Below are 13,760 nucleotides of genomic sequence, written 5' to 3'. Positions count from 1 at the left end.
AAAAACAAAAAACTGGTACCTCTGTGCTTACAGCCCTTCAATCTCTAATGAAGCTGAAGAGGGAGGTGAGCCTGTTCTCAAAAGGGGTCTGGTAACCTTGCGAGTGGTTATTCCATGATGATAGAACATGTGTTTGAAGACACGCAGTAACTGTTCTCTTTCTCTGAATGTTCAAAGTGAGAGAATGCCTTTTGTTTATATCTTTAATTTATACATTTAAAAAAGAGATATATTTTGGGTTCTAAATGATTGTAAAGTGATGTGGAGTTTTTCCAGATTTGGGAGAGCGGTGGGACGACACCAAAACAAAACCGAACACCAAACTTCTTTTCTGAAATATCTTAATAAACATTGTAGATTAATGAAAAATGTTACTTGTCAATTAGGTATAGTGGTTTTCTTTAAAACTCTTTTAATCTTCGTACAGCTAGTATAGTAGCAGTAGAATTGGCTTGTATAATTAGATCAAAATAAATTTCATGCAGGGAGCCCTGCATAAAAGTGAGAAAAATAACGCTTCTCAGGAACAGCTAGTTTTCTTTCATATATTTAGCCTGCTGCCAAGACCAACACATGTGCAAAACCCTTTCTTTTCTTCCTCTGCAAACTCAACCCATGCTTTCTGAACACCTGCTTTTACAGGTTTGTTGGGTTTTCTTGGTTTGTTTGGTTTTTTTTTGACCTCAAACAAACATCCTGCATCCTGGTGAAAGATGCACAGCAGCATTAACGTGTTAACATTGCCATCCTTTGGAATGATGGTGTATATTCATCCTATATTGTATACTTACAGGTAATGTGTTGAAACTAAAGGTGAGAAGCATTATTGAACAGCTGAAATGTTTCTGTCACATCAGTGTTTTCTAGGAACTAACATGGAATCATGTGCTTTAAGTTACAGCTGATGTTCCTCATAATGTTACTGTAGGTTTAGATACATCTGGCTGAATTTGTGTGTATATTATTTGCAGACTATATATAAAGTATGTATGGATGTGTGTGCATCACGTGTGTGTATGTATACATATAGACTGAAACACAGAGAAACTATTTTTAGACAATTTGCAAATTTGAGTCTTCACTGGATATCTCAGAAATACAGATGATGATGGTTTTGGGGGTGTTGAGTAGATTTTTTTCTGAGGGTGGGACAGGGAAAGAGTGAAACAAATGCAAAATCAAAATAATAAGATTCAAGTATATCTAGGTAAAGTAGATACTTTTTGAGGAAGCCAGTTGTAAATGTATTAATGACAAGCAGAAACCCTAAACTGTCCTGGAAGAAAATATGCCTAGGAATCACCGAATTAAAAATAAAAAATAGAGCAATTATTAACAAAATACAGAATTCTTCTGAAGAATGTTTTTCTCAGTAGTTCAAAGGACATCTTTCTATATATTTGATTCTAATTCCTGTAGGAAAATGTATCAGTTAATGGTATTGCTTCCTCAACTTACATGCTAATCAAAGTTGTGGGTTAAGATTGAGTAAATCTGTCAGCCTTGGTAACATTAATTTATTCAGAATGAAGAGTAAAGACTTGCATCAGATAGAACTTAGTGTCATTTCTGTAAATAACCATTTGAGCTGTGACAGGAAGTAAAACCTTAGTTTTCTCAATTCTTTCAGTCCATAATCTTATATTTCAATGGCTATCTATGCTCTGAAAACAATATTTGAGGATTTTCTCAGGTCAGTCTGATTGCAAAATGAGACTGTCCCTAAGCTCAGCAGACTATGGTGGTTACATTTTCCCCAAAGTAATAGTCTTTTTTCACCAGAGTATGAAAGTCACTGGTAAATCTAGCACACACTTGGCGGTAAATGATGCTCTATAAAGGAAAAGAACTGCTTGAAAACATCTATTAAGAACTGTTGCTTTTAACTAATAAACCATATAATTTTTTTTCTTCAGTTATCTACGTATTTGAAGCTTTATCTGGAAAGCCATTGGGTGATGGAAAGCCTCTAACCCATAAGGTAAGGTGAAGGATATAATGTGTCTTTTTAATTTAATGTGTCTTTTTAATTCTATTTTGAAATTAAGAATCAATAGTGGGTTTCCCCAGTAATGGGTCTAATAAGCTATTAAAGGTTTACAGTCTGAATAGAAAGGAGCTTGACAACTCTAGCTGACTCTTATATAATAAAAAAAAAAACAGATTCTTCATGCAGCATTGATGTACAAAGGGACATACTATAAGTTGTGTTCAGTTACTGGCATGTTTCCTGTGCACATAAGAGTTTGAAACTACAGGTAAATTGTTTTGTTATGCACTAAAACTGATCAACTGAATTTACTGTGCATGTACTCCAACTTTTATCAGTGCTGACCTGTTGTCAATACTGAAGAAAAGAAAAAGAACATCAGAGAAGTCTGTCTTCAGTCTGAGCTTTTACAGATTTTACTTAAAATAAAAATTGTTGCCTGAACTGCATTTTACTTTTCTTCACTCCCCTGCTATCCAAAAAAGCAAAATTAGCATATTTTTAAGAGAGGAAGTATCTTTTAGGCAGCTTTTGCTTTGAGAATGCCACCTGTATTTCTGTAGTTTTGTAGTAAATTCCTGAACTGCTCTGTTGCAGTTTTGGTTTAATCTGCATGAAATTCATTTATAGAATGCCTCATACAAACAGAGAATACACAGTGTCTTCATGGTCCAGTTTTTCAAGAGTTTTGTGCCTTGGTTTTTAGTAAAGCATTCATTCGTTTGTATATCACATGCTTGCTGGGATACAAATATTCAAACTAAAACTCAAGATATTTTCTTTTTCCTTTCCAGACAGAAATTGTAGAGATAGCTTTAGACCAGAAAGGACTTACAAGTGAAAGAAAAATAGCTTTTATTGATAAGAACAGAGATCTTTACATTACTTCAGTTAAACGGTTTGGAAAAGAACAGAAGATTGTCAAAATAGGTAAGAAAAATTCAAAATAATGTTTAAGTACAAGCTGTCAGGAAAATAGATTTTTATTTAGTAAAGTAGTCAAAATTTTGATTTTAATCATAAAATTGGACTTGAAGAAATATTAGAAATAGTCCTGCGGCTTTCATAAGATAGTGACAGAAACCACTTTAGTACATTTTATCTAAATCCTGATAATTTTTATATCAGTTACCTGTAAAGTGCTGGTTGTTGCATTCCAGAGCAAGCAGCTAAAAGGATATGGGAGAAGGATGTATTCCTCAGAATTATTCAATACAGAATTTTTCAGTCATTTTTCTTGCAAATGCAGAACTCTGAAGTTCATAATATTTTTAATTAAAAGTTGAAATGCCGTAAACGGGTGCCTGATCCAGTAAGTGCGAAGGTGCAGTCTGACCATTGAGTTAATTTTTATTTCAAGTCTTACAATTAAGTGCAGAAAACTTTTTTATGAAAAGAACTTTCAGAAAGAGAAGTGAATTTGGCTGAAGGTTTGTAAGAGGTTACCTTACAAACTAGGTGGTGAAAAACAGTCCTTATAAAAGGTCCTAAACCCAAACAATAATTATGCTTTTAGTACAGTATGAGAAGTGTCCCTTCTTTTTGAATTTTCTTGTGGAAATGCGTATTATTCTGTTATCTTTAAGGGACAATGGTTCAAACTTTGGCTTGGAATGACACATCTAACATTCTTTGTGGGATTCAAGATACGCGTTTTACAGTCTGGTACTACCCCAACACAGTCTACGTAGATAAAGATCTTTTGCCAAAAACTCTGTATGAAAATGAGGCAAGGTAATATATCCTTTTTGATCAAAGTCATAGTAGTATATATTTTAGCTTTTTTACTCATTCTTTAACAAATTATGTTAATTTTGGCAATTAAAGTAGAAACTAGTGTGCAACTTTAAAAATTCTTTTCATATTACTATTTATGATTAGGAAATGAAGAAGTGTTTTATAGGGTATATCATAAAGTTTGGAGTTTAAATGATGATACACAGTTTAAGAGTACAATAACATCTTGATGCAAAAGCAAAAATAATCATGTCTCATGAAATATTGCTTTAGTAGTTTGTATAAAAAATAGAAAAGATCTGTTTAAAGTATTGAGATACTGGGTCACAGATAATATTATTTCCAGTTCAGCAGGTTTACTTTACATGTTTACTTCAGCCTGTATGCATTGTGAAATTCTTCATGAAGACTACCTGAATTAATTATATCCTCCTAAGAGTGATGAGAGCCCAAGTATTTTTTACTGGAAAATGTATTTGAAAATTTTTTCACATATACCCAGCTGGCATTTGCCTTACAGCCATTGAATGTGGTTAACTATAACTTTATTCTTAGAGAACATTACAACTGCCTGTTGGATTCAACTGTTAAATAACTAGGTGGTTAGATTGTTACATACTCTGAAAATGAAGTATAATCATGTTGTTATTTTGAAACAAAGATTTCTCTAAATTCTTAGTAGTATTTTCAGTAAGAAAGAAGTGAATATTAACTTACCTTTCTTTCTCTACCCAGAGAATTTAGCAAAAATCCCCAGATTGTACATTTTATAGGAAATCTGATAACAATTAGAAGAGCAGATGGTTCACTTATTCACCTTAATATTTCGCCTTATCCTGCGATTCTTCATGAATATGTTAGTAGTTCTAAATGGGAAGATGCTGTTAGACTGTGTCGCTTTGCAAAGGTAATCCTAATTCTATGGAATGTTCAGATGTAATTTCACTGTAATATTTATGTTTTCCAGTATTACTTTAATAATGATAATTGCATATCAGATGTTACATCTCATCTCCATTCTTGTGCTCTGTTGCTGATTATTTGGGGGTTGGTGATGAAAAATCGTATTTTTCATATTTATGTCATATAACATAGACAATTTTGCAAATTTTGCTCTACATAATAAAAATTCTTATTTTTATTCATAACAGAGTCCGGATTGATTGAACACAGGTACACAGAGAAGTTAGTAATAAGCTTAGATTTTCAGGACTAGGCTTTAATATAACTGATTAAAAATTATCTGCATCTCCACAGTTGCCTTGTATTTTTTCATATTTTTATTTCACTTGGTTTTGTTTTGTTTTCCTTTGCTTGCTTTTGTATGTATCTAGGCAACAGCAACAGATGAGGTGAGTCTGGCAGTCTTTTAAACAGGCAAACAAAAATCCCCCCACAACCCTGCTTCCTTTCCCCCTTTTACTTCTAGAAAAGAGTTTAGCACTTTCATGTGATTATCATAAGCTTAAATATGTATTTCATATATTTTTGTATTTGCATTATTAAATCAATACAGATCCCAATAACTTGGATTGTATAATGACTTTTGAGTGGTACTCAAAATAGGTTTTTATTCCAGTATTGGGCAGTGGGTACTGGGATTTCAAATTTCAGCTACAGCATTATGTTAACTTTTTTGAGTTATCTAAATTCATCATCTTCAAAAATAAAATGTCTGTGTCAGGTGGCAATATACAGTTCAAAGTATTTCCAGTAAGTAACAAGAAAACAGACTATCTGAGGAAAGAGGGAATAACAAGAATTGCTAGTGAAAAATTTCTAGAAAATTTGTCAGGCTGAACTTTCAGCATTTTACTACCTTATTTTCTAAATAGTACAGAAGTGGGAAGAGAAGCATGATGATTTTATGAGCATCATTAATGAGCATCTCTGAACAACATTAGTTCTCCCTAATTACAGGCTACCAGCAGGAAGATTTATATTACCCTGAATCATGGTAAAGAGTAGGAAAACACGGCCAGAGAAAGAGCACAGGCAGAGACGGGCTAAATTTAGCCTTGGGCTAAATTACTGTATGTCATTAGCTTCAGTGGGTCTTATCAGTTTTGTTTCATACAAAAGCGATTGTGAGACAGGGCATGGGAGTATGTTTTTAGACCATACTCAGTGTAGCTGTGTATTCTGATTTAGATCAATAGTAATCCTATGCTGCCTCTAAAAACCAATTCACATTGCAAAGTGTTTATTTTCAAATTTGTTATTGACCATAGCAAGGTTGCAATATTATTATTACTACTGATTTTTCCTAATTCTTAATTCTAAATATAAAATGTACTGAAAATAGCAAAGGAGACAGAACTTTTGAAGCTCTTAACAGACTCATCAGGTTAATTGTTCTACCCTTACGCAATTATTTTCTTTTCTCTTTCATTTGTAGTATGTTTATAAGTTATTATCAGCATCCGTGGTTCCATGGTTAGCCAGGTTAAAATAATTTTTCTAACTACAACCACTGCTTTGGTTTCCAGCATAGTTCCACAAGTAGTGACAGCGAAACCGATGGTGAGGTGATAGAGTGATACTATGCAAGAGTTCGTTACTGGCTGAGATGCTAAAAGCTAAGGATTCATTTAGCCACACTGGCAGTCTCAGCTGCTCACAACATCAGTGCTTTTGTAATGAAGGAGTTCTGAGAAATAACTAAGTAGCGAGTTTCTAATACGAGGCTTAGATCAAAAAATGCCGAAAATCTCACACTGAGAAATGTTGTATTGTTATAATTATTTTAGGACTTGTATACTTCCTGTGAGAAGTATTTTTAGCACAGTAATAAATATTTTAGGAGTTTTAGGAGTTGCATTTCTGTTAAAATTCCAGGATCAAACTATGTGGACATGTTTAGCAGCTATGGCAGTTGCCAACAAAGAGATGGCTACAGCAGAAGTCGCCTATGCATCAATTGGTAAGGTAAGAAAAAGGACTTATTTATTTCCAGTTAAATTGTTGTAAATCTAATTTTAATAATTACTTTCTCTTATTAAATTATTGTACCTCTCATTAACAGATTGACAAAGTTCTGTATATCAATTCCATCAAAGATCTGCCATCAAAAGAATCCAGGATGGCTCATATGCTGCTCTTCAGTGGAAACAGCCAAGAAGCTGAAACCCTGCTTCTTCAGACAGGCCTTATTTATCAAGCTATTCAAGTCAACATTAATCTTTATAATTGGGATAGGTAGTATTTCTTCAAACACAGTATGTTTATAAGCAGTCTTACTGAGGTAACTGTAAATTATTCAAGACACTTGCTTTATTGCAGATACTTAGCTGACTAATTTCTTATCTGTAATTGCCCAGAGCTGTAAAAGGATGGATTAAATCATATGCTGATAATAACCAGTGAAGTAACTTTCCGTCATAGTTAGAAGATACGAGTATTCTGTGATTAAAGTCCAAAGCATGCTTGGAAGTATTTTTAAATAACATTTTGCTTTTTCATTATTTTTAACACAGAAACGTCTTTAGTGATACCTCAAGCTGTATGTGACCCTCAAAGAATTAAGGCTATTTTGAAATGTCTTGTTGCTAAAAATAGATACGTGGCTATTCAGACTCCCAGCACTGTGTAGGTGGATGAAGTATGAATTAGGCCTGAAAAAGCAAAGTAGGAATTTCTCCTTTAAACAAAACCCCACATTTTCTAACAGAATCTTCTGAGGCCATTTACTACTAATTTCTCTGCTATTATTTTTTTATCTTTGTGGACAAAAAGTTGTGGGTTTTTTTCTCCTACATAACTGTTTTTTTATTATGTTGCCTAATATGTATCATCTAAAAACTGTACAGATCAATCACAGAATCATAGAATGAATCACAGAATAGTTTGGGTTTGAAAGGACCATAAGATCATCTAGTTCCACCCCCCTGCCATGGGCAGGGATGCCTCACACCAAGTATTCCTTATGCCATTGAGAACAAAGCAGATGGGAGAGTGTTCAATTATACTAATCCAATAGCTAATCTGTACCGCTTACTTAATATTCATAAATGCTCTGTAGCATACACCATAGATATGTACTATGACTCTGTTCAGAAGCGATTCCTGACTGTAATGAAATTATTAAAAATTGTTACTTTTGCCCCTTTATATTGAGAGTGCTGAACTCTAACTATTATGGTTTATTTTCTTGAACTAAAAAGACTCCTATTGTCAAATTCTGATGATATGATGAGGTTGTCAACAGAAATACTTGCTAGCTATTTTTCATAGTATGTATCATAAAGTAGATGGTCTCCTTCACTGGCTACTTTTATTAATCTCCTGTGACTGATACTAATGTAAAACTACTTGACACTATAGATTAGGAATCTTTGCCTGCAGCTCAAACACTTTTCAGCGTATTGTTTTGCAAAACCATGGTGATTGTAGTTGCGCCAGAGCATTTATGTAGCCTGACAAGCCCATTTCTGTTTTATTCCAGGGCCCTAGAACTAGCAGTAAAGCACAAGACACATGTTGACACAGTCCTGGCTTATCGACAAAAGTTCCTGGAGGACTTTGGTAGGAAAGAAACAAACAAAAGATTTTTGCAATACGCAGAAGGTGTAAGTATTCCTCAGAATTATTCTCGCAGCTTTAGGTCAGTCTGTTCTCTGTAGCTGGTTTGGGACAGTGGGGGAAATTGTTCTGATATTTTTTTTCCCTTGGTTCAAATGTGGGTACAAATCTTAAGATTTTGCATCTGAGTACAAGTCCATAGCTTGATGAGTGGCTACTTGGCTAGCATTAGCTGTGCATGTATTTTATTTGAAGGCACAAATATGGTATGTATATATTTAGTAAATGGCAAGAATTACATAAACGAAGGCATAGTTCTTTCCTGTGAACAGGGAGTTAGACAGGCAGGTTGAATGTGTACCTCTAAAATGTCTTCAGTATTTTAATGTATTTTTATGGATAGTAGCAATAACAAACTTTGAAGATATCCATATATACATATTAAGAGTGAACTATGAATTGTTCTGCCAAGTATGATAAATAGCTAAATATACAATTTCATCCAACCTCTGGAAACCATCTCCATCATCAGTAGGTCATTTTCATTTACTAGCATTTCACAGATCTTAAAGACTGAGGACAGATCTTAATAGTTCATAAGACAGAAGTAGCTTAGATTCTGCTCAAGTACTTCTGCACATTTTCTTTATGAGAGGCATCCACATGTGCACCTTAGACAGCAATTCCATTGGGCAGCCCTTACATCCTTCCTGCTCTTCCCCTTGCTCTGTTGCTAAGTGTTCTTAGGGTGAAGCTAATGAAGAGAGATGTGTACTTTGACTGTCTCAGATCTTTGCATCCCGCTGATGAATGAAGAAATACATCAGAGCTGTTAGCTGAGATCATTTAATTGGACAGTGCCTATTACACTTTCAGTAAAGCTTAATATCTAATGTAAGTCATTAGATTTTAGCAAGTCCAAGGATGTTTCATTTCCTAAACAAGAATAAAAGTCTGCACAATATCTGGCTCTGCAATGAACCATTCTGCAGTACTTTACCTAGAAAATACAGGAAAATAGCAGAACAGATTGCAAGCACTCTTACTATGGAGCAGTTTTGACTGCTATACTGGAAGTATGTCTTCTACATAGTTTAAATCCAATATTGAGAAAAAATTATGTTAATCCCCTGATGCTTCTGAAAGAGACTTTGTAGATAATACTGTCTTATCTTGGAATCATCAAGAAAGGTTTCCTTAGCAATAATACCTTGTCAGTGACAAATTGTGAGCAGTGGAGCTTGTTTCATCTCACACTCAGTCTTGAAACTTGGTCTTGAACTGCAGAATGTTCCTGGATCTATGTTCTTGGAGGTTTTGTTGTCTGGATCTGAAACTAGGATGTGACCTGCTTAATAAAGTGGATTTTAAAGCTCTTGGCTACAGTGGTAACTAAATTCTTAATGCAGCCTGTCAGACTGGTATAGCAAAGGTAGTAGGAAATGTGAAGAGCATTGAAGAGAAAAGCAAGATTTGGTGCCGCTGTTCCTTCTCAGGGGAAAAGAGAGGTCTCAGTTTTCCTTGCACCACCTAAAGTTCCTTGAGGCTTAAGTAAGGAGTTTTTACCTCATTTCTGTACTGTAGCTGAAAGCACTGACCTGCAATCAGATACAGAATCTAAACAATGTGCTTCATTGTTATATCTCACGTCTTTATATATGAAGTATTATGAGTGTAATTTATATACAGAGAATCCATATCTTGGCAGTTGCTAGATGTCACTGGCAGGGGTTGTTGGCTTCACTGGCAAGTAGCTCTCAGGGCTGGATGGCAGGATTAGCCCTATATGTGGTATGTTCAGCATCTGTGTGACTTCTGTTAAAGCAAACACATTAATTTTTAGAGTGCCATAAAGATTTCAGTCATCAGATCCAAAGCATCTGGACTCAGTAAATGCATCCTGAATTGACCTTTTCACATGAGAATGTGGGGATTGCAGTTACATCTTTCCTCACAGAGAAGCTTCCCTTTTATTTCATGACTTAGTTAACAGTGTAGCAACTACCCTGAAAATTCCCTGTGCAGCAGCTGAGATTCTTTTCCCATCCCATCTTTGAAAGTCTTAAGTCTCCAGCAATGAAACTGAAGTTTGCAACTACTTTGTTGCCCAGTTTTGGTTTTATTTTATAGTCATCAAATGCACCATGATCCATTCTTGTCAAGCACTTTTGGAAAGAAAGATTACTGTTGTACCCCACTGTACCGGAGATACTGTACTATATCGATTGTCTAAAGTTTCACTGAAATATAATACAACCAGAAGATGACAATTTTCTGCAGCTGGAGAAATGCCAAGATACAGCTAAAACATTTATTGATGTAGAAGACAAATTTAAAGCAGAAATCTGATTTCTGTTATATCAGATAACTAGTGTAATATGCTATCAGCTTACTTGGTGGACTTCCGGTGCAGTCAAAAGACACCGCCGCATGTATTATTGATAAAGGGCTATATCCTCAGTAATAGGACACAGATGTCATTATATTTAAATTAGATACAAGTTGATTGAAGTTCTTTTTTGCATTTTAATGGAGGGGTTTTGCCAGACACAATGAGATGTATTAGTATTTGTTCAAGTATGTCAAGCTTGTTTTATTTTAATGTGGAAAGCTCAGTTTGTTAGAACTCAGCTGTGCATTCATACATTAATATACATTTGTATAAGTTGTCACTTATATGTGAAGAACTATATGATTGGTATGGTCACTTTGTCATTATAACTTAACAATTGTCCTGTTAATGTATCCGTTTGACCTCTCTGTATATGTTAGTTGACCTCTGCGTACTCACTTTTCTGTTCTTACAGCTGGAAGTTGATTGGAATAAAATCAAAGCCAAAATAGAGATGGAAATTGCTAAAGAAAGAGAACGAGCAGCAGCCAGTCCTGCGGTGAGAGCTAGTGTAACTGTACAGCAATAACTGTCCTTTTGGTCACCTTCATAAGTGCTTCTCGAATATATTGTACTGGCATATTTTTCCAAACATTAAAAAGCCACAGCAGACGTTTTCTGGGGAACAGGAGTGAGAATCAATGTAGTTCTTGTTAACTGTTGTAAGGCAGGCAGAATTATTTACTTACTACAGTCTCATTTTGAGCAGGGTTTTTGTTCTAATGCTCTAGGGAGTAGCTATGCTGTAGTCCACAATACATGTATGAGAAAAAAGGGAAATTGACTCTCTTTCTGTTAGTGGCTTTTCAATTTAATTGTCACTAAAATTATTTAACCTTGGTTGCCTCTAATTTAAATACCTATTTTCCTTTCTAAGCACCTAGTTGAGTAGTTTGGTTATTTCTGCAACCTCAGGGACCTCTGAAAAGACTTGTTTAAATTGCCCCAAAACAAATTCAGCAAGCTGTCAGTGTTGAAAATTAAAACAGCTTGCACCTATAAAGTACAAAAGAATATTTTACTCATGGTTGGGGTACTACATATTTCTGCTAGTATGTATGTACGAGCAAGTTCTTTAATAGATCTTTTTATTACTTCAGCAACTAAGGTTTGTCACTAGCAAGCTATCAATAAATGATATTTTCTGAGATAAATTGTTTAAAATACTATGCAATGTGCTTTGAATGTTGCCTGAAGTAACAGCCAGCATTGTTGGTTGGTTTTGTAGTGTCCAACACACATAATTGGCAGTGTTATTGGAAGCTTCCTTAAGGTTCATATATCATACTAATTTCAAATAAAGAAGAGCTTTCTATTTATTTTTTTCTGCCCAAAGCACTTGATTTGAAAAAGACTGTTTTTACATTTGTGTTATTTCATCAAGATATATTTTTGATTTACATATGAAAGTGGCTGCATATGTTAGATGTTATTTGCAGAAGCCCTTTGCATTACAAATATGTGAGCAGGTTTTTCATAATTGACATTGTATCTTTTCAAATGTTGCCATCCAAATGTTAAATATCTGTATATCTGTCAATTTTTTTCTGGTTTGTGAATTATTATGTGACACTGCTTTCATAGTTCACAAAATTCTTAATAAAAACAAGGGTTTTTTTAAAATATGTATCTAATACATGATGCATTAGGTGATCTGCATTGATTTATTTGACTGCTAAATAAAACAACATTTTTGACGTAGCTCATCCGAAGCTCTACAGTATTCTGGTGTACTGACACATGGCAAAGTGAACACCTTCACCTTCCATTGACTTGCAGAAAGCATTTACTAGTTCCAGAATTGAGTTCAAAATATCACTAATGGCAAGTGTCTAATGTTAAATTTATGATGCCTGGCTCAGATGCAACATAGTGCAACAAAAGCAGGTTTTGAAGACTGGTCTAGTGGTAGTACAAAGTCAGGGTTTCAGCTCAGTCTTGCTCTTTTACTCTTGGACCAGTGGAAGTACAGCAGAGACAGCAAATTCACTCAGCTTCTTAAAAATGCCTGGTGCAACAACTAACTGTTGCATAGACTGAGATAAAACAGAGGAATGGGTGCCACACTTGCCACACTGACTGCTGTTCAGGCTGATGTCAGTGTCATTCACAGAAAGTGATACATCAGGTTCTCCATATCTCAGTGGTGATGAGAAGTGCTGTATTTGTAGGTGGTGGGAAAGATTGTTTAGTTCCTAGGCCAAAACACAATAAAGACCTTACAGTATTTATCATTGGTCAGATCTATTTTATTTCCACGCATGTCCAGTCCTGAACTACATGCTATGCTGAGCATCTGTGTGTTAAATAGAAAACAAATCAAAACAAGCACTGGTTATTCTTTCTTTCATCAGGTTCTAATAAGCAGGTAACTTGGTGCAATTCCAACCTTTGTTATGAAATCTGAATTTTAGAATATTCTCAGAAGATAACGTTCATATGTGGCTTACTTGCAATTGTTGCAGCATTTTCACATACTGCACTTGCCATTCCAAGGAAAGTACCATCTGTCCAGTCCAAGGTAATTTTGTACTAGTTTCTCTGGGGGTTTTAAAGTTCTGCATTGCGTTTGTCTGTGCCTGTTTTCAGGCATTTTCAATAGTTTGTTCAATGTCATCTATTTAAGTAAAAGTACCTGAAGGATACATTTATAACAAGCTGCAAAAAGCCTGTGTACCTGCTTCAGAGGGCCATCTTTGATGTATTCAGGTAAGATTGGCGTATTAGCAAGTAGAAAGACAAAACAACTTTTACCCTACTTCTTATGCTTATATCATACTGCCTTTTTCCAAACCCTGATTTAAAACCTTCCAGAGCTGTAAATAAAATGGCTGTTCAGTTGCTGCTTGCATTATTGTCCAATGCAAGAATACTGATTCTTCAATGATTTAAGTATACCTATTTTAAAAATAGCGCACTATTTAATTATTGACTGTTTAATTCAAAGTATCATAAACCAATTTAAGAATGGATTAATATGATTGAAATGTAATTGGTTTACATGCTGTTGTGATGGATCATTTATTCAAATATATTCAAATTTACCACAGCAGGATGGGTGTTGTAGTTTGCGGGCTTTGTTTGACCTTGACCACAGTTTGACCTGGTGTTAAGAAGGGA

General features: G+C 34.7%; 1 protein-coding gene across 3 annotated transcripts in view; it reads left to right on the top strand.

Annotated features, from left to right (window-relative positions):
• Positions 1-12,346, top strand: part of IFT80 (intraflagellar transport 80) — a 53,826-nt gene extending 41,480 nt beyond the window's left edge. For all 3 annotated transcript variants that reach the window (XM_062603198.1, XM_062603197.1, XM_062603199.1), the window contains 8 exons: positions 1,917-1,981; positions 2,785-2,920; positions 3,577-3,724; positions 4,463-4,634; positions 6,566-6,655; positions 6,753-6,925; positions 8,172-8,295; positions 11,056-12,346. In XM_062603198.1, the coding sequence (XP_062459182.1) occupies positions 1,917-1,981; positions 2,785-2,920; positions 3,577-3,724; positions 4,463-4,634; positions 6,566-6,655; positions 6,753-6,925; positions 8,172-8,295; positions 11,056-11,169 (1,022 nt within the window). In that variant the 3' untranslated portion in view covers positions 11,170-12,346. The remainder of the gene's footprint in view (positions 1-1,916; positions 1,982-2,784; positions 2,921-3,576; positions 3,725-4,462; positions 4,635-6,565; positions 6,656-6,752; positions 6,926-8,171; positions 8,296-11,055) is intronic.
• Positions 12,347-13,760: the final 1,414 nt, after the last annotated feature.

Source organism: Pezoporus occidentalis, unplaced genomic scaffold (genome assembly GCF_034315485.1).
Source record: "Pezoporus occidentalis ecotype Australia unplaced genomic scaffold, CSIRO_AGI_Poc_V1 ctg8, whole genome shotgun sequence".
NCBI lineage: Eukaryota > Metazoa > Chordata > Aves > Psittaciformes > Psittacidae > Pezoporus > Pezoporus occidentalis.
The sequence above is the reverse complement of the archived record's forward strand: the minus strand, read 5'-3'. Positions and strand labels throughout refer to the sequence as shown.